We start from the raw sequence: 23,509 nt of genomic DNA on the forward strand, positions 1-23,509 counted from the left end.
GTTTGGATTTTGTCAAATTACTTTTAGTATTAATTTATTTAGTTTGAATGTTAAGTGTCTTTCTTTCATAATGTTTCTGCTCATGATTAAAATATTGTGCCAAATTCTAGTTGACAATTATCTTGGATGTTTTGGTGGCTATAGTGAAATCAAACTAATGCTGGCCTCTGAGGAAATTCAGAAGTATTTTTCACTTTTACCCTATCAAGGAATTTTTATAGGATTGGAATTATTTGCACATCCGTTTCAAAAATAATCAGTGAAAATATCTAGGCTGGAAATTACACCTGGAAAGATTACCAATTTAATGTTTCTAAATGATATAACATCCATCGTGTTTTATATTTCTTCTTTAGCAATATTCAATAAATTTTGTTATAAATCATAAGACTATTTGGTCTGAAGATTTTTACTGATAAGCACATAATCACTCATAATATTCCCTTACTGTTTTAATAATATCTATAATATCTTTAGTTCTGGTTTTGGTCATTTTTTTTCTAATCAACTTAGATATATTTATCAACTCAGTCTGAACAAAGAAGACTTGTGACTCATTATTCCTTGATTTCTATGGTTTTCTCCCTTTTTATTTCGGATTTCATTTGCTATAGGTTTTAGAGTTTTGTTTTGTTTTGTTTTGTTTTTAAGTGGGCACAGACCAAAGATTTTTTTTTGTTTTTTTTAATATATTTTTTTCAAATTGTAATTTATACTCATTCACACAGGGGTTATAAACACAGAAAGGCAGGATGTGGGGAAGGGGATGACACTGGAGTGTGGGTGTTCAGGGGGAATACAGATATCTTTCAGAACAGGCAGACCAAAGATTTTATACCATTCTTTCCTACACATACATTCAGAGCCAAACATATTCCTGTCAGCATCAATTCAGTAATTTACTAAATGTAATTAAAATAAAAGCATAAATACAAAAGGTACACAATTTGTAATATACATATCTAAAAACATTTCATATCTTTGATGATTTTTATCACCTATATTATTTGGAAATATATGTTTTATAAGTCTAGATCTCGAATGTTTACCATTTCCTATCAATCCTTCTTTCTTTTCTGTAGATATGAGTTTAAATCAAATATTTTCCTTAGACTGAATATCTTGTAAAAGTGTAGTTAGTGGCCACACTGTTCACTCACAGCTGATCACCTGCCTCTCCACTAGCTCTCCCACTAACACCCTGCAGAAATGCTTCCACTACCCACAACTCTTTGATAGATATGACCAGTGTCCCTCACACTGGCTCCTCACCTCAGTCAAGCTTATGTCAAAGATAGAATATTTGGTGCAGAAGCCCAAGCCTTACTGCCCAGGCAGGCAACCATACCTTTTAGCCAATGCTGTAGCCATTACAATAGGGCTGAGGTGAACAATAATAATTTGGGGAAGTCCCAAAGTAACAAAAGATGGTGTCATTATTTCAAAAGCAATTGATTTAAATGATAAATATAAAAATATTAAATTTGTTCAAGATGTTACCAGTAACACAAATGAAGAGGGTGTGGAAGCCCCCAACACTGCTACTGTTTGGGCATGCTCTACTACTAAAGAAGGCTTTCAAAAGATCAGGGAAGGGGCTGATCCTGTGAAAATCAGAAGTGTCATATTGGCTATAGATGCTATTAATTGCTGATCTTAAAAAGCAATATAAACCTGTGACAACCAGGGGAGAGATGTCTTAATTTGCTACAATTTCTATAAATAGAAACAAAAAAATTGGAAACTTCATTTTTGATTCAGTGACGAAGGTCTGGAAGAAAGTATTGTCACAGTGAAGGATAGAAAATGCTGAACAGTAAAGACAGGACATTTGATTGAGATATATATTCTAATGTGTTATTAATATATCCAAAGGATGAAAATGTAATTTCCAAGATGCCGATGTGCTATTGAATGAAAAGCAGATTTCTAGTTTCCACTCTATTGTACCTACTTTTGAAATATCTTTAGTCATAATCACTGAAGATGCTGGAGAAATTGTAAATATACTACTTTTGAATGAGATAAAAGATGCTTTTCAAGCTGTAACAAAGCTCCAGGGTTAGAGACAATAGAAACAGCTTTAAGATGTAGACAGCCTAAAAATTTGTCCATTCTCCTCTCTGGGGACTAGTTTTTATGGTACCAGAGAGCAATATACAAGCAAGCTTCCAAAGAAGAGAGGCAATGAACAATCCTACCTAGCTCTGACACCTATGATTCACAATGACTAGCACAACATAATAACCCTAGTAATGTGTAATAGTTGTACACATACTTTGGCACTAACCAACAGCTCTATAATTGTACTGAAGACCCACTAAACAAGAGGGAAATCATGCATGCCTGGTACCAGAAACCTAGTCAACTACCCAGGCCTAGTGAAATTATGGATCTTAGAGAAGAACCTACAACCACTTTACTGAACCAGCATAATCTGTAACTACATTCTAAATATTTGTCCTCATACCCACAGATAAATGTAATCTCCACCCCTCAGCAAGGAAACTTCTCATTAAAACAGATGGACATTATTACAGAAAACCATAACATATCAAATTGCATAGCGGAATCCAGTCCCAATAAATACAGCTACAAAGCAACTCTTGCCCCTAAGGCTCTGGGAACACTGCAGAAAAAGCTGGAAAAATTGTCAGAGACATATGGTCAGGGAGTCATATGGTTGTGAGGTTGTACCTCCTAGTAATTTCAGAAGGTAAACCCATAAAATCTCACCAATAGACAGCCTTATATGAACTGAACAAGGACAACAGCAAACATGCCAAAAAGGATAGGCCTCAACCATACACAAAGAACTAAGGGATCCTGAGAGCAGGATAAATAGTATTCTTCAGAGAAAAAAAAACCACCAATTGGTTATTCAATGCCAAATAGTCAGCAAAAACATACAAGGAACATTATACAAACTAAGCAGGTTATATTTAAGAATATATATGTGTAGACAAACATTCATGTGACAATTGATGAAGAAAGAAACTGAATTAGAAGAAAAGTGAGGAGGGGTACATGTGAAGGTTTCAATGGAGGACGGAAAAGAGGGAAATGATTTCATTATAATAGCAAAAAATAAAATAATAAAAAAAAGAAAAAGTTGTAAATATTGTTATTGGTGGTTCAATGTTTGGAGAAGAGGGGTTGAAACTAAATCTTGAAGAAATGACCAAGTTCAAATTGAAAAGCTAAATGAATGACAGGCTAAACTCGCTGATGGAGTAGCTGTGCTGAAGCCTGGAGGACAAGTGATATTGAAGTGAATGACAAGTTACAGATGCTCACAGTCTTAGAGGAGCAGCTGTAGAAGGTGGCCCTGCTTGAGGATTGGGGAGAGTTCTGCTTGGACTCTAAAGTATTCTAGTAAAGATCAGAACATTGGTAGAAATTAAAAGAACACTTAAAATTCCTGTAACGACTATTGCTAAGAATACAGTATTGAAGGATCTTTGAGACTTGAGAAAATTCTGTGACACTGCTTAGAAGTCAGTTATGGTGTTATTCGTGGAGATTTGTGGACATGGTAGAAAATGCAATCACTGCTCTAACAAAGGTTAAGAGAACTGCTTTACTAAATCCTGCTGAGGCAGCTTCTCTGTTAACTACAACTATGCTATAGACAGAAATTTCTAAAGAAAAGAAGGAAAGGACACAATGGATGAAATGGGTGAAATGGATGTAATAGGTGGGAAGCAAGGGGCATAGTCTAATGCCTGGAATAGGACTTTGCCCTAATAACTGAACTGTGACATGAGGCTCAAGGCACAGCTCAACAATAACTTCAGAGAAGTCAGTTGAAGAACAGGCTGTCTGATGTTTAAGATAATCTGTCTAATCATCAATTCCTGGTTTTAGTCAGGAACACATAATAGCTTATTGTAGTCATTGTCTATGCCTGCAGATTATTCATTTTTTATTTTTTTAAGAAAATACATTCATAACCCTGGGTGCAAAAATAAATGTTTTAAGTGCATTCATACTGACTTTTGTCAGTTTTTACTTACTTGGAAATAGCATTCATCTTTGTTTTAAAAAAAAATCACTTCATTAAATAGATAACTCATTACTTTGATATTTTTTTCAACATTTCTACTATCATTCCATTGGTTTCTGAAATCATACCTTCTAATGAAAGGTAGGCAATATTTTATTTAGTGAATCCTAAATAGCCATTCTCTTGCTAGGATGAAAAATAGGTTTCTATTTTGGATACTGAGAGTTCAGTGGTTATTTTATCTTCAATTTCTCATGATTTATGACTTCAATAAGTATGTTCAAAACAGATTATTTTCCTTGCATCATCTCCATCATTTCAAGGTCTGTGTCTACTGCTACTTATTCTTCTGTGTATGTGTACATATACATCTATCTAGTAACTAGTCATACAAACACACAAACATGAAAATGGAAGATGGTTGAGTGTGGTCCTTCTCTAGAAAATAATTTTGTTTTAGTGGGTTATGGAATTACTTGTTTATTTAACTGCATCAACTTCATCTTTCTTTAAAGCTTTTAGTTCAAGCCAAGCATATAGTAAGCATGACATTAAGACAACTCATTAAGTTGATGATGAAGAAATAGAAAACTAACAAAGCTTAATTACCAGCAAAAGAGAAATTTGGCTTTAGTTATTTTCATATGTAACTTATAAGATGGGAAAAGCTGAAACATTGAGAATTCTGTTAGCAAAAGCTGCCACAAGACTAACAAACTAAACCTTGGGTCCAGGGTTAAGAAAAGAGTGCAACATCCAATAATGCTTTACTATAAAGGCATATAGTCATAAAGTATATGAGAATACATTCCTAGACAGCTAAGTTAGATTCTATAGAAAACAAAGGAAATGACTGTTATCTCACATAGCAAAACTGGGATCCCTCCAAGACCTTACTCTACTGCTAGACCAGGTTTTGGTGTTGTAAAGACCAGGAACTATTGTGCATATCCACATTTTTCTTTTAACCAATTAGAATACTTTTGTGTATGATGGACATACCTGTAGAAGCTGTCTTCTTCAACTGCTGTCCTTATTTTTGGAAACAGGGCTTCTTACTGGTTGAACTGGAGTTCACCCATTAACTACACTCAGTGCCCAGCTATCCGAGGATCTCCCCCTCGCCATATCCCAGGACTGGGATTACTGGTATACACAGCTACATCTAGCTTTTTACTTGTGAGCTGGGCATCAAACTCAGATCCTCATGCTTACATAGCAAGTACTTTAATCCACTGGCCTTTACCCAGCAGCTCTCCTGTGAATTTTATTGTACCTTTATTGTTCTTACTGCATCTTATAAGAAACAGAAAGTCAAAATATGTTTGCTAATTTATAGTTCGTCACATTGATGAACAACATCTTAGAACAGAGGAATACTGTACTTCATTGTATGATTCTAGCTTGACATCTTTGAGAAACTGGTATATTTTAAATAAGAGAAAGGCATATATGGAAAGCCAAAGATAACCAAACAGACTGCATATCTACAGTCCCTTTCCCAATGTCTAGTCATTTTTCTTTCTTTTCTGTGGTTTCTGAAGAGAGCCATACTACATAGTATAGGCTAGTATCATATCAGAATCACTTTATAGCCCAGATTACCCTCAGGTCTATAATCCTCCTGCCTCAATATCCAGAATGCTGGGATTATAACAGAACTCAGCTCTGAGCCCTGAGCAGAACAGCTGGAGACTTCATTTCCCAGTCTAAAACTCTTGGTAAGCCAAAATAATCTGTACATCTGCTGGAGCTTGCCTAACTAACTAAGTGGCTCCTTAAAAATAGTTGGGTGTGGAAATGAAGGGAGTGCTAGTGAGTCAGTGCAGGGAGACAACAGAGCTAACAAGTCAGAGCATGCCTAGTTGTTAACTGTTAAGTGAGAAAAAAAACAAAGTCCTTCATCTGTGATATGTGGAGGTCGTCCCCCTGCTAAGACAGCTTAGTCTATCTTAATAAAGCTCTCCTTCAAAGATACTTTCTGCCATTAGGATCAGTTAACAAGTTCTTAATTGAAGTGTTTACTGTCAGCCAGACATGCTGGATCATGACCCAATCCTAAAACTTAGTGATCTGTAGGCAGAATAGTGGCTCCAAGGCCAGAATGGGCTACATGGCAAGATTCTTCCTCAATAACAACAAAAATAATACTAAATATAAAAGTAAGAAAGGTGAAATCTAGAAATTCTGGCATAATGACAAACAAAATTAAGGAGTGAGGGTATTAAAGGGTTTCAAATAAGAAAGAGTGGTATAAAGTAAGATATTATTTCCATTTGACTAGAACCCTGGCAGAATTCAGTGCATAAACCGTGTAAACAAAGCTTTAGCATGACTTTAAAAGAATTCATGCATTAACCAGAAAATTTAGCTCCACCCTCCTCCTGCTCTCAAGTCCTATGAAGTCAAAGGAAGAGAGAAAATGGGGTATATCTTCATGTACAGTTTCGCTACCACGCTTTTCTTCTCTGTTAAGTACTCTTAACTGTTTTTAACACAATTCTTGTGTGATACAGAACATTGACAACTATGGACATAAAGAAACAAAAGCATACATTTTTTTAAAGCAGACTGAAGCATACTGGCAAAGGAAAAAATAATTCAATAAATATCCTGTGTATATACACCCATGCATACATATTTCTTTTGTACAAAAAGTAAACAATTACATAAATTGAACTCTACCTAAAAGTCTAGCTGAACAGTGGAGTTAAAATTCCAACAAAAAGTTCTGAGTTTCAAATTTAAAACAGCTCAGCAGAAACCTATCTTTTTCTAAGGCACCATATATGTAGACTTATTTGTAGTTCTTCCAAACACTATAATGGCTCTGGAAAGAGGGTAAAAGACTATTAAAACAGCCTCAGCAGCAAGAAAAACAAACAGAAGCCAAAATAAAACTACCTTTGTTCCTCAAAAAAGGAAACTACAAATTAACCAAAAGTTAAGTACAGGCATTTCTGAAATACCACCATACAGTATACATTCCCAAATAATCTTATATTCTGCAAAATAGCCAAAATTACTTTGAAAATACATAGTGCCAGGCCACAAAAACCTGTGAACTTTAAAATCTGATCCTTAACAATAGCTGTTCAGATAGTTTCACTGATGTTTGTACCTAAAATTAAGCAGGTCATCCTTTAAAGGCATACTCTGTTGCCAGTCCTTGAAGGCGTCCAGTACTAATAGAGCCTCGTTTAACTAACGATAGTTAAAATGTCATCTAGAAATAGACTTCATTATTCAATTGACTGTAGCAAGGAAAACAGAAGTGTATTCGACTGAATCTGCAGCCTGAGATCTTTTATTGTAGCAGAAGGGAATTTCTACAGACTTTTCAATGTTTTGTTTAGATTTTTATATGTTGCTAAGGCTTTCTCTGTAGTTGTGACAAAGCTTGACCCTAAATATTTAAAACTATTAACATGATTGAATTGGTTTGGAAGTAGTGCAAATTAAATGTTGCATTATAGTCACATCATTCTATATAACAAAATGTGCATAAAAGCCACACATTAAAATGTAAGAAAACGACATCGTTTTTTAAAATAAACATCAATATTGTAAACAATCTTTAAAGAGTTTACACGTGCAAATTCAACTGTTGCACTTTCTTGATGCTAAGACAACACCAATTAAAGATACACAAGTAAAATAACAAAAGAATACTTTGAAGAAGTATTTTCGCCTACTTTGGAGAAATATGTTAATTTTACTCATGAATACATCCGTTTTAGAAACACTGATGTGGAGCCAGGCATAGTAGTAGCACATGCCTTAATCCCAGCACTCAGGAGGCAGAGAAGGAATCCTATCTCTGTGACTTGTTCAACACCAGCCTGGTCTACATAGCTAGTCCCAGGCCAGCCAGAGTTACATAATGAGACCTTGTCTCAGAGAAGCCAACAAAAATGTTGATTGTTATCAAAAATATACACTAGGAATCTGAGAGATATTATGTTCAAGGTACATATAAAATTCCCATTAGCTGTTTTCTAAGAATGAAAATTTAATTTTAAAAAGGTTTTAATGATATCATTTTTATTAAAATTTCATTTATCAAAGTAGTATTTTCAGGGCTTAGATTTTTCTAAGACAACTTAAAACTATAATGGATTTTTTTAAAAAAAATTAATTTACTGAGGGAAAAAATAATCAAAACTGTACATGATTATTGTATAGTATGTTTTCCTACATTAATGTGAAATGATTTAAATGAAGTTAATTTTGTAACATTTGACATACTTACATCTTAATTGCGAGAACACTTTACACCTACTCTTAGCAACTTTCAAGTACACAACATATTCTATCAAATAGTCAGCAGATTGACAAAAGAGCTCCAGAACTTATTTCTCTTAAGTAGGAACAGTCACTGTTGCCAACATCCGTCTTTTCACCCCACCTCACCCGGAGGACTCTGGTAAGTACTATTCTACTGTGCTTCTATCTTATGACTGTTTAAGATTTTCCTTCTAAGTGTGATCATTCAGTTTTCAATTAATGACTTCTATGCTCAATTACTTGACCAGTGATGTATTTCACTTTTTTCAGAGGCTGAATAATATTTCATTACATATTTGATTGTGGATGAAGATTACAATGGTAACACAGAAATGATTCAATTTACTGATTTCATTTCCTTTGGAAATATCCAGAGTAGGATTGATGGAGTATACAAGATAGTTCTGTTTTTTAGCTTAAGAATTTTTTTCTATAAAGGCTGTACTAATTTATATTATCAACAATATGCAAAGACTTCCTTTTCTCTGTATTCTCTCTAGAATTTGTAAACCGTATAACCATACTAGTACACGTAAGACGTTATCTCATTGTAGTTTTAGTTGGTATTTTCTGATGATTAGTAATGATGAGTTACACTGTTTTGGTTTTTATTTTTTTCATTTTGAAGTACCTGTTGGACAACTGTATATCTTCTTTGGAGAAAAGTCTAGTAAGTCCTTTGATGATTTTTAATTGTTTTCTTGTTACTGTTTGTCTGGCTTGAATATGTCCTTTGATCATTAAATTCTTATTAAATGATTAGCAATTTTCCATTCTATAGGCTGTTTGTTCAAATTGTTTCTTTTGTTGTACTTCAGTTTTCAATTTGATGCAATCCCATTTGCGTTTTTACATTTATTGCCTGTTTTAAGGCCAAATCCAGAAAATCTTTCCCAGAACTGTATACCGAGCTTTTTCTCTCCACTTTTTCCTAGGAGTTTTACAGCTTTGTTTAGGTCTTTAACCCATCTTGAACTAATGTGGTAATATGGATTGGTATAAGGACTCAATTCAATCTTCTGCATGTAGATGTGCCATCTCCCCAGCATTTAAGAGATTGTCCCTTTTCCACGTGTGTGCTTTTGACATTTTTCTCCAGGATGACTTGAACACAAATAAGTTAAACTCATTCTGGGCTCTCAAGTCCTTTCCTTAGTTATAATATCTATTTTTTCGTTTAGAGAACTTTAATATACTTTGAAATCAAATAGGTACTTACTCCAATTCCTCCCACCTTAATCTCCAGAGAGAACTGAAGAACAGGATTACAGGCATCTGCCACAATGCCTATAACTAATGTAGAGTACTTCCACTCATCTGTGTCTACTTTGACATTTTCATCAATGCTTTAGAGCTTTTAGTATATATGTCTTCCACTGTCTCTATCAAGTCAATCCTAAATTGTAGTGATGCTACTATAAAAAGAATTTTTATTCTTGATTACCCTTTCAGTTTAGGATTGGTGTATAGAAACAGTCCTCGTTTCTATACATTGATTTTGTATCTAGCAAGTTTACTGATTTTGTATTTCAGTCAATTTTCAGGATACCTGTTTTTCCCATAAGATTGTAACATTTTTTTAAACAGCCTATTTAACATCTTCCTTTGCCATTTGTATGCCCTTCCCCTGATTCGGCTGAGAATTCCCGTAGTTACTGGGAGGAAGCAGATTAACTGTCCACGTCTACTCACACTTCCTTGGAGCTTGAGAGCAATGCTGTGACCTCTAAGAAGTATTCACGGAGAAGTGACTAGTTCTGTTCCTTCTCAGGCCTGATGTCCTTACCAAAGAGCCTGTGGATTTGTTCACTCCCTGTACCATGTGAGAAACTAGATAGAAGATAATGTCAAGTATGAAGACATTTCCAAGAATTGCATCTGCAAGTTCTTCAACCTAAAAACTCCCTACCTTCCAAAACTACAAATCGTGTTTCTGTGATTCATAATTTCCTGATCTGTTTGCTTGAACCAGTCTGAACAATAAGTATCCTTGTCTTGTTCCTTATCTTAAAGGGAAAGCTTTCAAGTTTGCAATTACTAAGAGATTATCTGTGAATCTTATAAAATACATTCCTTTTATACTAACGTTGTTGGTAATTTTAACCAAGAAAGGATGTTGAATTGACTTTTTTCCATTTATTGAGATGATCATGTAAGCTCTTATACTGTGTCTATGATATAATCATTGACTTGCATGTTAATTCATATTTTCAAACAAGGAATAAACTCCATTAAATAATGGTTCATGATTATTTTAATTTATGAATTAAAGCCTTTAACTGAATTATTTTTGTTAGGCTTGAATTTATATTCATTAAGGATACTGACAACCGTATTCTTTCAACCTCCCTTTGCTTTGCTAGTAGGTAGTACGGGCTTTATAAAGTGAGTCAGGAAGCAGTCCATACTACCCAATTTTTAGGAAAGAATGAGGACTGTTATTAGGTCTCTGAATGTTTCATAGAATCCAACAATGAGGCCATCATAGATTCGTGTGTGTGTGTGTGTTCAAGACTGTTTTGCTGTGTAGCTCTGGCTGTCCTGGAACTCACTCTATAGACCAAGCTAGCCTTCAACTCAGAGATCCACCTGCCTCTGCCTCCCAAGTGCTCAGATTAAAGGTGTGCACCACCACTACCTGGTAGGTTCCCACTTTTTGATAACAGATATTTGTTGCCATCTCCTTGCTCTACATTGGCAGGTTCAATTTTTACTTTTTAAAAATTATCTTGGTATTGTGGGTACACAATACCAAGATATAATGTATTTTTCTAGATTGTCCAGTTTGTTAGAGTACAAATATTCCTAATAGAACACTATAATCATCTATATTTCTGTTTGATCACCTCTAACATCTTACTCCTGATAAATCTATTATTTTTAGTCTAATTGAAGATTTTGTTTTGTTTTGCAAAATTTGGTTTCACTGCTATTTTCAGTTGCTTTCTTATTCTCTACTGAATTCTTTTCTATGCCAATCCTGTGCACTGAGGGCTTCGTTTCTAATTTCCTTATTCTTAACATTATTTCACACAGTTCTTCTCGCTATGTAGGTTTTTCTATATACTTCCTTATTAACGTACCTTTTGCTACATTATGTTCTGATATGTTGTTTCCCACTTTAACTTCTCTAAAGATATTTTACACTTTCTCTTTAAATTTATTCATTGATCCATTGGTTTTTCTGGGAAATTGTTTAATTTCTATGCATTTGCTAATTTTCCCAAACTTTTTACTCATTTCTAGTTTCATTTCATTTTTAAATGTAAAAGATTCCTGATACAAATTTGTTGGTTGCTTTTTATTATTCTTTTGTGCTATAAAAGTGTGACTTCAGGCATATGCATGCCATATGAAGTGGAGACCCAAGACAATGTGCGGAAGGCAGTAGTCTGTTCTCTCCTTCACTTTGAGTTCCAGAGACTGATCTCGGGTTGTGAGGCTTGCATGGCAAGCACTCTGACCCAGCAAAGCCATCTCAGTGGCACTACAGATGCAATTTCAATCCTTAGTTAAGGTTTTGTGTCCTATCTATAATGTGTTCTAAGGAATGTTACATGAGCACCTCTAAAGGATCTGTATTCTACTGCTATTAGACAGATGTTAGGTCCACTTGATCCAAAGTGTAGCCCAAGTCCAGTGTTGGTTTTTAGATAGCCTACTAGATGACTCACCTGTTGCTGAATGTGACTAATTAAAACCTATTTTTACTGAGTTAGAATGTTTTGCCAGATATATTCAAATTTGCTTCATAAGGACAGCTATGGGAGTACACACCAGCAAGCCCAGCACTTAGGAGATAAATGCCAGAGGATGCAGAAATCGATGCCAGCTATACACTAAGTTCCACATCAGCTTGGGCTACATAGGGAGAACCAGACTCATTTTTTGTCCTTCTAAATTACTTACCACAATGTTAGGTATATGTGTAATTATAATATTATATCTCATGATAAACTATTTACTGCTTTAAAATAACCTACTTTGCTTTACAGTGTTTCACTTATCTGTTTTTTTCTGCTATATATGTATACTTAACTCCTGTCCTCTTCTTGTTTCTATATGCATGGAATATCTTTTTTTTTTTAATTCTCTGTACTTTACATCTTCTGTTAAAGCTGAAATATCCTACTGGAAAGCATATAGTTGAGCCTTTGTTTTTCGCCAATACACTCAGCAATTCTGAAGAATTTTATCTTCTCATTCAAGAAACTGAATTAAATATTAATAGGTACAGAGTTCTTCTTTTTTTGTTTTTTGTTTGTTTGTTTGTTTGTTTTTCGAGACAGGGTTTCTCTGTGTAGCCCTGGCTGTCCTGGAACTCACTCTGTAAACCAGGCTGGCCTTAGGTACAGATTTCTTAGTGCCACTTACTGCTATTTTTAAAATATAGTCTGTTTGTTCCTTTCTTCTTCAGGATCTAGTGATTTTCTGTTATGCTTTGATTCCTTAATCCTTTTTGCAGTTAATATATGGCATTATATAATGGTATAATAAATAATATGTGGTAACTATGAGACATGCAAACAATTCAGCTATGAGTCTACTTTAACCTGGCAGCAAATATACTATAGTTCAATAGCTGATACTTGGTACCGTGTAAGAAAAGAGGTCTATTTAACTGATGGTTTTAATGAAAGTCAGAGACTGACAGCCCAGTCAGTGCAAACTCTTCTGTTTGGCTTCTGGTGAAGAATTCCTGGCTATATTGTGCCAAATGGCATCATTATGGAAGTGATATATCAGGTATCATATGGTGAGATTCAAAGCCAGAAAAACAAGTGAGGAGCCACTCTTACTAAGAACCACCTCAGGGCATCATCACAATGACCTCCCTCAGAGCTCACACATTCTCTCAGCACTGTTCTACTAGGAATACGCGTATTCCTAGGGAACATACTCAAATTCTATCCAACCCATAGAAATAACCCCAAATTGCATACAAAACTCTATACTTCTACCACTCTCCCATTTCATGACTTGCCATCACTATTACAGTTTTACATGCTGTAACCACTATACACTCATATTACTATCACTTCAAGATGTCTTTTAACCTTCACAGTAAAGACTTAAATTATTTACATATCACTATTACACAGTATTCAAGTAAATCACAGTCTGACTTGATTACTTACTTTTACCAACTTTATTTTCATGTTTGGTTGTTAGTAACTTTCTTTCAGCTTGAAAATTCCACTTGTGATTATAAATGTATGGCCTACTTGTGGTAAACTTCTCAGCTTCTTATTCTGCCTTTGTTGCCAAAAGGTAGTTTTGCTGGAGTAAAGTATTCTTGGCTGTAAGTTTATTTTCTTTGAATACTTTTGTCATTTTATACATTTCTACCTTGAAAAGCTTTTGGCCTCCAATGACAGCTTCCTGGAAGTCATCTTCTATATGCAGGTCTTTTGCCACATTCCAGACCCTGCCAGTGATTTTTTAATTAACTGTTTTTCATTCATTTAGTGTGTATCATGTGTGGGTGTTCACATGCGACAGACAAGTGTGGGAGTCTAAACACCAACTGCTGGAGTCAGCTCTTCTTCTCCGACGAAGACTCTAGGAATCCCTGAGGTCCACCTTACCTGCAAAGCCATCTCACCAGCCTGCCAGTTGTTCCTGAGCTTATGTTTTACTATAGTACTTTTACAATTGGAAACTCTTGATTCTCCTGTACCTGATATACACTTTCTAAGATACAATTAGTTTTCAGTCATTATTTCCTTAAAAACTTTCCCCACCTTTTAATTACTGACTATAGACTAGCGCCACTGGGAAAACCGTTACTTTTTCTAGGCTTTCTTCTTTAAATTTCTTCTCTAACTGGATTTTTTTCCAAGTAACCTTTCAAGATCTCTTCTGTTTGAGTACATTTCCTGACGCCCTCTGTTGCCCTTTTCAGTTCTTATACTGTACTTCTCAGTTCAATACTCTTCCATGCTTTATTTCAGTCTCTCTCCTGTACTTAAGTATCATTCTCCTGATTTTACTGTTTATATTTTCTCATAGTTTGCTAAGCTTCCCTAAAGCAATGCTTTTCCGGGCACTTACTTCACTTAATTCATTAAACTTCTTTGCTGAGGTCAGTTACTGAAAAACTATTGTGCCTCTTTGATGGTATAAAGATACTATTTCTAGGATTGTTTTCATGCTTCTTGTTTTGCATAACATATTCAGCAGATGTGTTCTCCTCCTCTTTAAGAATCGGCATCCATGGGGGCAACACTGTCTGGCATCCAAGGTGAAGTGCAGCAGCACTGCTTCAGTCAGGACAAAGCAGACATGTTCAGATGTGTTACCTGAGGCCAGAATGGCAAAGATTACACAGGTTCTCAACTTCTCAGGTTGGGTGTCCCTGAAGTAGCAAGGACTGTTGTGCTCTTCAGTAGGAAGATTGATTGGGGGTGGGGGGAGGTTGTCTTTATGGTCTCTCTTCTACCTGAAAGTCCTGGTTGAGCTCTTACTTAGAACTGGATCTGGTGTGCAGATGCCCTTTCAGAAATGGTGTCTGGATATGTGAAATATGACATCTACAAAGTAGCCACAGATCGGAGGCATGGGCATGGGCATGTGTTGGAGTGATGGTTTAATCGAAATAGGATAGCAACAACTATCTCCCATAGTTATTGACAGACTAAATTAACTACCGAAATGACAGCCTGAAAGAAAAATTGTGTATAGTGACTACCCTAGTTCCCACATCCAAGCAAATTTCAGTTATATTGACATCATAACACCAAGAGACAGGAATGCTTACTTAGCTTCACATTTTACTCATAACAAAAACAAATATACTAGTTCTATATTAAGTAATAAAAGCAACTTTGTTTCTAAATCCATAATAATGATCCATTCTGGGGAATTTGAAAAAAATGACAGACTATTTCTAACCAAAATGCCACGTTATATTCAGACAGGTTTATCAATTAAGAAACATTATTAGACCCAAAGAAATTTCAAACTATGTTTCATGTGACTATTTAAATTTAAGTCAAATTAAATTGAAAACTCAGCTCTTCTTAGCAGATCATCAGGTACTGCAGATGAAATAATATGTTTTCTATTTATTTTGTTATCATGCCAGGTTGAATAGAGATTATGCTATGCATTGAAATACAAAACCCTAGTGGATCAAATGCATACTTATAATCCCAGCAGTTAGGAAGCACAAGCAAAATATAAAGAGTTCAAGGCCATCCTTGACTACATACTGACTTCAAGCATAGGCTATCTAAGACCAATCTCTACCTTCTAGGAAGTAGGATAACAGTTTACATGTACTCACAAATTGACAACGACAGTGAGGCTATCCCAGGTGATTTCATAAGGGTTCGGGCTTTAATTGCATTGAAGAATAGAAAGAATGCTTATTTATGCCTAACTAGTATTACTATTCCTCTGTGTAAATTTTCCAGGAATTGTAAAGTAACTTACTTTTAAATAGTATGTGCAGTATTCCATATCCATAGACACCGTAACATCTGCAGATTCAACCAATCACAAATTATAACTGAGACCTCAACAACTATCTGATATCTATTATATACCAAACATACAGAAAATTTCTATCATCTCTGAAACTGTTTCCATATGGAACATGTAGAGGTTTTTTTTCCTTCTTATTTCTGATACAATGCAGTGTAACAATTATTTGCATGGCATCTACACTGTTTTAAATATAATTAACCCTAGATGGTCTGAAATACACAAGAAAATGTCACAGGTCCATGTACTAGGCCATCTTATGAAACAGAATAAAACAAACCTTGTGAACTGAAGTATTTACAGAAGATCCTGAGACTGACACTTGGCCTATCTGACTCATAGTTAAATAAATGGTACATTTTAAGGTACCATTATCTCAGATCTCAAGTCTTTTTATAGAGCTATTGCAATTAAAAAAAATTATAGGACTGTCATAAAACAGATACATTGAGCCAAGTGGGTAATGCACACCTTTGATGCCAGCACTTGAGAGGCAGAGGAAGGTAGATCTCTGTGAATTGGAGGGCAGCCTGGTCTACACAGTGAGCTTTCGGCCAGACACAGCTGCATAGTGAGACTCAGAAAACTAGACACACACACATACACACTGATGAACAAAAAAGAACTGAAAAGCCAGACATAACTCCACAGACAGACAGACAGACACCTAGTTTTTTACAAAGAACCCAAAAATATACACTGAAGAAAAGACATCTTCAAGAAATGGTGTTGGTCAAACTGGATAGCTGCATGTAGAAAAATAAAAATGGATCACACTGTCTATCACCCTGCACAAAACTCAACTCTAACTGGATCTAAGACCTCAAAGTAAGACCAGATACCCTAAACCTGACAGAAGAGAAACCTGACAGAAGAAGTGAGGAACAGTCTTGGACCCACTGGCACAGATTTTCTGAACAGGCTGCCAAGAGCACAGGCCTTAAGAACAATGGGACTTCATGAAGCTAAAAAGCTTCAATACCGAGCAAAGGACACTGTCAGTCAAGAAAAGTAGCAGCCTGCAGAAGGGGAAAAGACTCTTTAATCAATTATAATCTGCTAAATGATTAGTTTCAGTAATATATAAAGAACAGAAAAATGAACATTAGAAAAATAACCCAATTAAAAACTGGGTATAGAGCAGAGTTTTCTCACAAGAGAAAATGCAAATGACTGAAAAACACTTTTAAAAAATGTTCAACATCCTTAGCCATCAAGGAAATACAAATTAAAACTACTTTGAGATTTCATCTTACTGCAGTCAGAATGGCCATGATCAATATAACAAGTGTCAGCATGTGCTGGCAAGAATGCAGGGAAAAGGGAACATTTAATCCTTGCTGATAGAGGCACAAATTGATATAGCCACTACAAAAGTCAGAGTGGTAGTTCCTCCGGAAGCTAGGAATAGATCTTCTGCAAGATCTAGACACACCAAGATCTAGCCACACCACTCTTGGGAACTTGCTTATCCATGGTTCATTGCTTTTCTATTCATTGTAGCAGAAACTGGAAATAGCTTAGATGTCCAGCAAGTGATGAATGGGTAATAAAAATGTGGTGCATTTACACAATACAATACTATTCAGTTTTTAAGAAAAAATTGTGAAATCTTCAGTCAAATTGATGCAGCTAACAACCACCATCCTGACTGAGGTAATCTAGGCCAAAAAGGCAAATATGCCATGTTTTCTCTTATAGCTGGATGTCAGCTTTTGTGTTTGAGATATGTATTTCAATATGAATAAACACTGAGGTTAAGTAGCTAGTGAGGAACCAGAGAAGAGGAGGAGATCTTCAAACTAAGCACCAAGTAGAATCTAATGTTATAAAAGGATAAAAGGGAAACCAAAATAGGAGGATTAAATTGAGAGGAAGAAGGAAAGGCAGGGTAAAGGTGGGAATATGGAGAGGGAAAACACTGAAGGTCTCTTGAAAAGTCACCTAGAAACATTATAGAGGCTTCCTAATATATAAAAGAATTTAAACAGAAGTCAACATATAATAGAAGAGAATGCCTTACTAGACATACCACCAAGTAAAACCGCCAGTGCCAAGAATAGGTTACATCTTTTAAATCACTGGTCAAAGGAGGCCCACAGGTAGACCTCCTCCCCAATAAACCATTACATGCTGTTGACAAAGCTATTGGTTACTCTCCATTAACAGGATGGTAAGGCATTCTTGCTGAAGACACAACTTATTTATATCATCAGACATGCAGAAATCAAGCTGGTGTACGAGAAGCTTCACCCCCACTTATTGATTCACGGTGCTAGAAGGTACTTTGCATGCTACTAGGGGAGAAAAGTCATGATCAATCTCATCTGGCTACAAACCTTGCTACATACAACAAACCTGAAAGACATACTGATGCCATGGTGGCGTAACATGGAACCCAAACATGACGCTGCTAAAGTGCCCAATAACCTGAGACTAGATAGGTCTAGATGAAAACCTATTATTTTGTTAAAGGAACATAGCAATAAAATGACTCTTAATGGCCTGCTATACCCATGGGGCAGATCATCATTCAACCCTCCATCAAAAAGTTTCTTGCAATCAATAGTAACCAATAAATAGATGCACAACTGGACAAACTGCAAACAGTGAGAGACTTTCAAGCACTCAGCCCTAAGTGGGATGTCTTTGTCAGAGCCTTCCCCTTAAGGCTCAGAGATCTAAGTGGACACAGAGGCAGAAAGATTCTAGTGAATGATTCTAAAGAATAATTCTTCTTACAGACACAACTCAGAGAAACTGTGACAATACACACAAGACTCCACAGAATCAACCAAAGTCCCAGCACTGAGGACAAGATACAAAGTCCCACCCCTAACCAAGGACCTATTTGCAACTGATAGTTTCTGGGAAGCAGAAAAGCAGTTTTCTCCAAAGGAGTGTTACTGGGTCTATCAATGACACTCCCAGGGAAGGTTCCATTCGCAGATGCAGTTGGTCAACACGAAAGAGACTTCATGGTGTTTACATTTTGTGTGTGTGTGCCCAAGTTTTTTGGGCTGTTTGAGAACTTTTTGTCTTTGTCTTATTTTCTTTTTTTTCAGGTTTTGCTTTTGTTATTGTTTCTTCTGTTTTCTTTATCTTTTGAGAGAAAGAAAGAACATGAAATTGGGTGATGAGGAGGTGGGGAAGATCTGGGAAGGTATTGAGGGAAGAAAAATGGCCAGAATATAGTGTATGGAAAAAAAGAAATAAAATATTTTTAAAATTCACCAGTGTTTTGTAACTTAAAAGATTATGGCAGTAAGATTTTAGAAAACCTACTTTCTTATGACATATCTTAAAATCAATATATTCAGTACACTATGTAGAATAGAAAAAAATCTAGTAATTTTACACTTACACTGCCACATTTTTTCTAATGGTATATTCATCCAACTCGTCATCTGAGCTGCTATCGGTGGCATCAGAATCCAGACCCTCTTCAACATGAGACAACAGCCCTGTAGCAGACAGTGCAAATCTTTGGATTTCTGCAGCTGTACATTGAGAAAAGCCATTGTTTGTATCATCCCAAAACTTATTCTCTGAAGCCAATATGTTGACTTCCGGCTTAATTTCAGTGTGTTCAAGTAAACTATTACTCAAAACTGTTGTGGGTTCATGAAAGATCTTCATTGTGGGCAGCTGATGTTTCATAGAAAATTTCATCTGTTGACCATAGTGTTTAACAACATGCTTCGCCAGGAGCATCTGCAAATGTTTCTGAGTTCTTCTAGCCTGGCTAAGTAAAATTTTCTGTTTACTCACACAATGAAGTAAACGAGCATTCACTTCCTCCTCTTTTTCAGCAGCTGAGGAACTAGTAGGCACATCTGAGTAACTAGGTCCAATTTTCTTTTGAGTACATTGCAATAAACCCTTTTTAATCTTAGTATCAGTGAATTTATCCAAAAGTGCATTCTTTTGGTACCATTTACAGTTTTGCAGATGTATTTTATCTACATTAGCGTCTTTGGTGATATTTGAATCCAAAACAATTTGTATATCTTTCATGCACTGGCTTGTGGTATCTGAGAGTTCCTTTTTGATGAACTCATTCTCGGAATGAGAATGGCAGATCTTACTGAGCTGAATGCTGCTGCCGTTACACAGTACATTTTTCAGCTTACAGCAGTTGGACTCCATTACTTTCTTTTGGTTATAATTCTCATTATACTTATTTAGTGTTGAATTAGAACTCATTAAAAGAACCGTCTGAAAATGTTTTGAAGCCTGAGGGGAGGCAAAATGTTTTAAATTCACAAAATTAGTATTTAGAGTAGGTTCAGGAGTTGGAAATCCCAGCATCTGAGAGAAAGTGTCTCCTCTCTTAAGCTTTTCATCTACAGTTCTCGGACTTTCCATGCACAGCATCTTGTCAGATTCCATGGTATTTGGCAAAGATGAAAAGCAGATACCCTTTGTTGTTGCCTCCTTCAGAGCTGGGGTCATGGCGAATCCTGGAGATAATTACTGGAAGCCTAAAATTACATAAAAAAAAAAAAATACATGATCAAACATCTAGGAACCAAAAACTTGATGCTTACACTTTTGCCAAGGGCAACTTTTATGTTTGAAGTTTCTGATTAAAATGAGCAAGGCACCAAAGATTTCCTTTATCTCCCAACTTCCCACATGATCTCAATAATAAGCCGTTATTCTCCATTCTGATGGTAAGCCTAATGTTCACAATTCAAATTAAAGTTGCACATTACTAGACCAGAGATATTCTCAGTGGTATAGCACTTGTATGGCACATGCGAGATCCTGGATTTTATCTATAGCAGCACCAAAAATAAAAAATAAAAAAAGAATGCCCTTGCATACTGTCACAGTAAGGGCTTAATAACAAATATGTGTGTGTGGGTGCAAGTACATCTCACAATCACATCACTGACAGTGGTTAGTGACAGTCGAGAGAAAAACTTACAACTGTCACTCTCTTAAACTTGAAAATGTGATTCAATCTCATAACTGCAAGAATATTTCTTTATGAAACAACAGCATTTCCTAAAATGAAGTTCATCTGGAATTTTTTTTCAACTTTAACAGTAATAATTACAAGTAAAATATGCTCAATAGTCTGTTGATAAGTACAGCTAAGTGAATGCAAAACATATGAGTTCATACTTGCTAAAAGTAATGCAGCAGTGAGAAACTGCCTAGTCTGAGGCATGTTTGTTTCCTAAAAATGTATCTACACTGTTTTTCCGTTCTCACATATACATGTTTATTAATTATCACTGTAGAATGTATTCCTACCTAGTAAATAGTAAAAACAATGTTAGATGACCAGTAAAGATCAATTCAAACTTCAAAAGAAAAGAATGAAGCCCCATGTCCTGATAATACAGAAAGTAGCAATCTAGTTAGTACCAGTAAGTCTTTCCAACAGCATACTTAGCAAAAAATCTTTACAGAATTAACTATTTTAAGTTTTTAATGATACCTAATACACTGTAACTATTACACTCCATTACTTTTTCAACACACAAGGCACATTCTAACATTATGTGCACCGAGATATTAGCTGTAACTGTACGGTTTTCATTTTTATTTTCCCCCAAACCAGCACAAATGATCAAGAAGAAGAAAAGGTGTGAAAATTTCTTTATTAAAAGAAAAAGAGCAGGGCGGTGGTGGCGCATACCTTTAATCCCAGCACTTGGGAGGCAGAGGCAGGCGGATTTCTGAGTTCAAGGCCAGCCTGGTCTACAGAGTGAGTTCCAGGACAGCCAGGGCTATACAGAGAAACCCTGTCTCGAAAAACCAAAAAAAGAAAAAAGAAAAAAAAAGAAAAAGAAAAGAAAAAAAAGAAAAAGTAAAAAGAAAAAAAACCACAGAGGATTAATAGCATACAGCCAAGTATGCTAACACATAAAAGAGAGGTGTTAACACATAAAAGATAGGTGTTAATACCTAGATATATTTTTAAAGCCTACAAATAAGTAAAGGACACAGTAATAATGCACTTAGGTGATAATGTCTAAGTGGTCATTTACATCTACTTGATCACAGTAGTAAGAAATGCCTATCAGCCAAACCAACAAAAATGATTCAAGTCTGAACTATCACTTATGATGAGGAAATAAGCAAGCAAAATTTCTCACATCTACTGAGGCCACACACTGGTTGAGTAATTTGTACATAAAGTAGAAAATATACTTGTTACAGCTATATGAGCAATAATTCTAAGCAAAACATTAATTCAAAATTGCTCAGATATAAAACAAAACAAAAGAGGAAAGAACAATAAAACACATTGGAATAATATATTAAAGTTAAAAGACAATCAATATGGAAAAACTTTAAAACTAATGGTAAGAAGAAAAAGGAACAGTGTAGGTATGCACACACATACAAACACACACATTAGTTTTATATCATAGAAATATAACACAAACATAATACCATAACACATATATGGATGTCCATGCTTATATTCAACAAAAATTGAGCTAGAAAGACACCTACCTACCCATAACAGTAGTTGCATCAAGTTCCATGAAACAGAAGGAAGAAATGGTTTAAGAGGATTTTCATTTTCATTATAAACGTTATGACTTGGGAAGAAAAGGAGCAAATGCAAAATGAACAAATGTTAATGATTAACTAGGTGATAAAATACCAATGTTTGTATATACACACATTGTGTGTGTGGACACACACACTTTATAATGTCTCAATGTAAAATATGCTTATAGTCTGCCTTCAAATTTGAATTACTCCAAATTCTGTGTAAATAAGCTCTGATTTCTAGTATAATAGACTCACACTCATCCTAAATATTAAAGGAAAAATTAAAAAAACAAGGTTTTTGTTTGAAATTCACTCTGCTATTAATGGAAATAGAAAAATAATTACAGAACATCAGGGAAATGATGGAGAGATGGCTCAGTGGTTAAGAGCACTTGCTCTTGAGAGGAATTATTTTGACTTTCGTATGGGGAGAGAAAGAAAAGGAGTTCCTCCAGGACTTTGGATTGGCCTCACAGTGGCCTCTCTCGCCTAGAGGAGCACTACAGCTCCTGTTAAAGAAGAAAAAGAAAAAGAGAGAGAGAGAGGAATTATTTTCTGTTCCCAGCACCCACACTGGGCAATTCACAACTGCCTATAACTCCAGCTCCAGGGGATCTGAAGCCCTTCTTGTGGGCTCTGATGGTGCCCTCACATGTGACATTCAAACATACACTTTGTGTGTGTGTGTGTGTGTGTAAAATCATTAGGGCAAAATACCCAAATCTCCTAGGATTTAAATGAAAATTTGATCAAGAAATTGACATATACCTTACTATGTAGTAATCAAGAAAGACCTACAATAACATTTCTCTTACCCCACTCACAAACATTTAAATGAGATGTTACGGATACAATCAAAGTGGCTTGCAGCAGAGAATACTGAGACAGAGTGTCCTGGGTGAAGATGAGGGAGAACTACAAGGAAGTAGAATAAGGGCAGTTAAGGAATAGAATAACAACAGAAGGAAATAAATGCAAAGATTAATGTGGCTAAGGGCCATCTATGATAGAAAATGAAAATGTATAGACAACCTTGTGACAGCTCTGTTTTACTACACTACTTCCAAAATGGCCCTAATAGTCATCTACTGCTATTCATATGTGCATACTCTCGCCTCCTGAGCATGACTGAGTGGTATACCTGAGGTGACTATATCCAGCAGAAGTAACAGACTATGACTTCTGAGATTAAGATAATGACAAGAC

The 23,509-nt window shown here is 35.6% G+C and overlaps 1 protein-coding gene and 1 non-coding gene across 5 annotated transcripts in view; one reads left to right on the top strand and one right to left on the bottom strand.

The window, feature by feature from the left end:
- Positions 1-22,332, bottom strand: part of Kansl1l (KAT8 regulatory NSL complex subunit 1 like) — an 89,694-nt gene extending 67,362 nt beyond the window's left edge. For all 4 annotated transcript variants that reach the window (XM_028765566.1, XM_028765565.1, XM_028765564.1 and 1 more), the window contains exons 1-2: positions 22,259-22,332; positions 19,146-20,265 (exon numbers count right to left, since the gene is read on the bottom strand). In XM_028765566.1, the coding sequence (XP_028621399.1) occupies positions 19,146-20,236 (1,091 nt within the window). In that variant the 5' untranslated portion in view covers positions 20,237-20,265; positions 22,259-22,332. The remainder of the gene's footprint in view (positions 1-19,145; positions 20,266-22,258) is intronic.
- A 361-nt stretch (positions 22,333-22,693) lies between these two features.
- On the top strand, positions 22,694-22,811 carry LOC114619914. The gene has a single exon (XR_003711238.1). It is a non-coding gene; the product is annotated as a small nucleolar RNA SNORA64/SNORA10 family (small nucleolar RNA).
- The last annotated feature ends 698 nt before the right edge of the window (positions 22,812-23,509 follow it).

The sequence above is a fragment of the Grammomys surdaster genome, unplaced genomic scaffold (genome assembly GCF_004785775.1).
Source record: "Grammomys surdaster isolate TR1022 unplaced genomic scaffold, NIH_TR_1.0 165, whole genome shotgun sequence".
Taxonomy (NCBI): Eukaryota; Metazoa; Chordata; class Mammalia; order Rodentia; family Muridae; genus Grammomys; species Grammomys surdaster.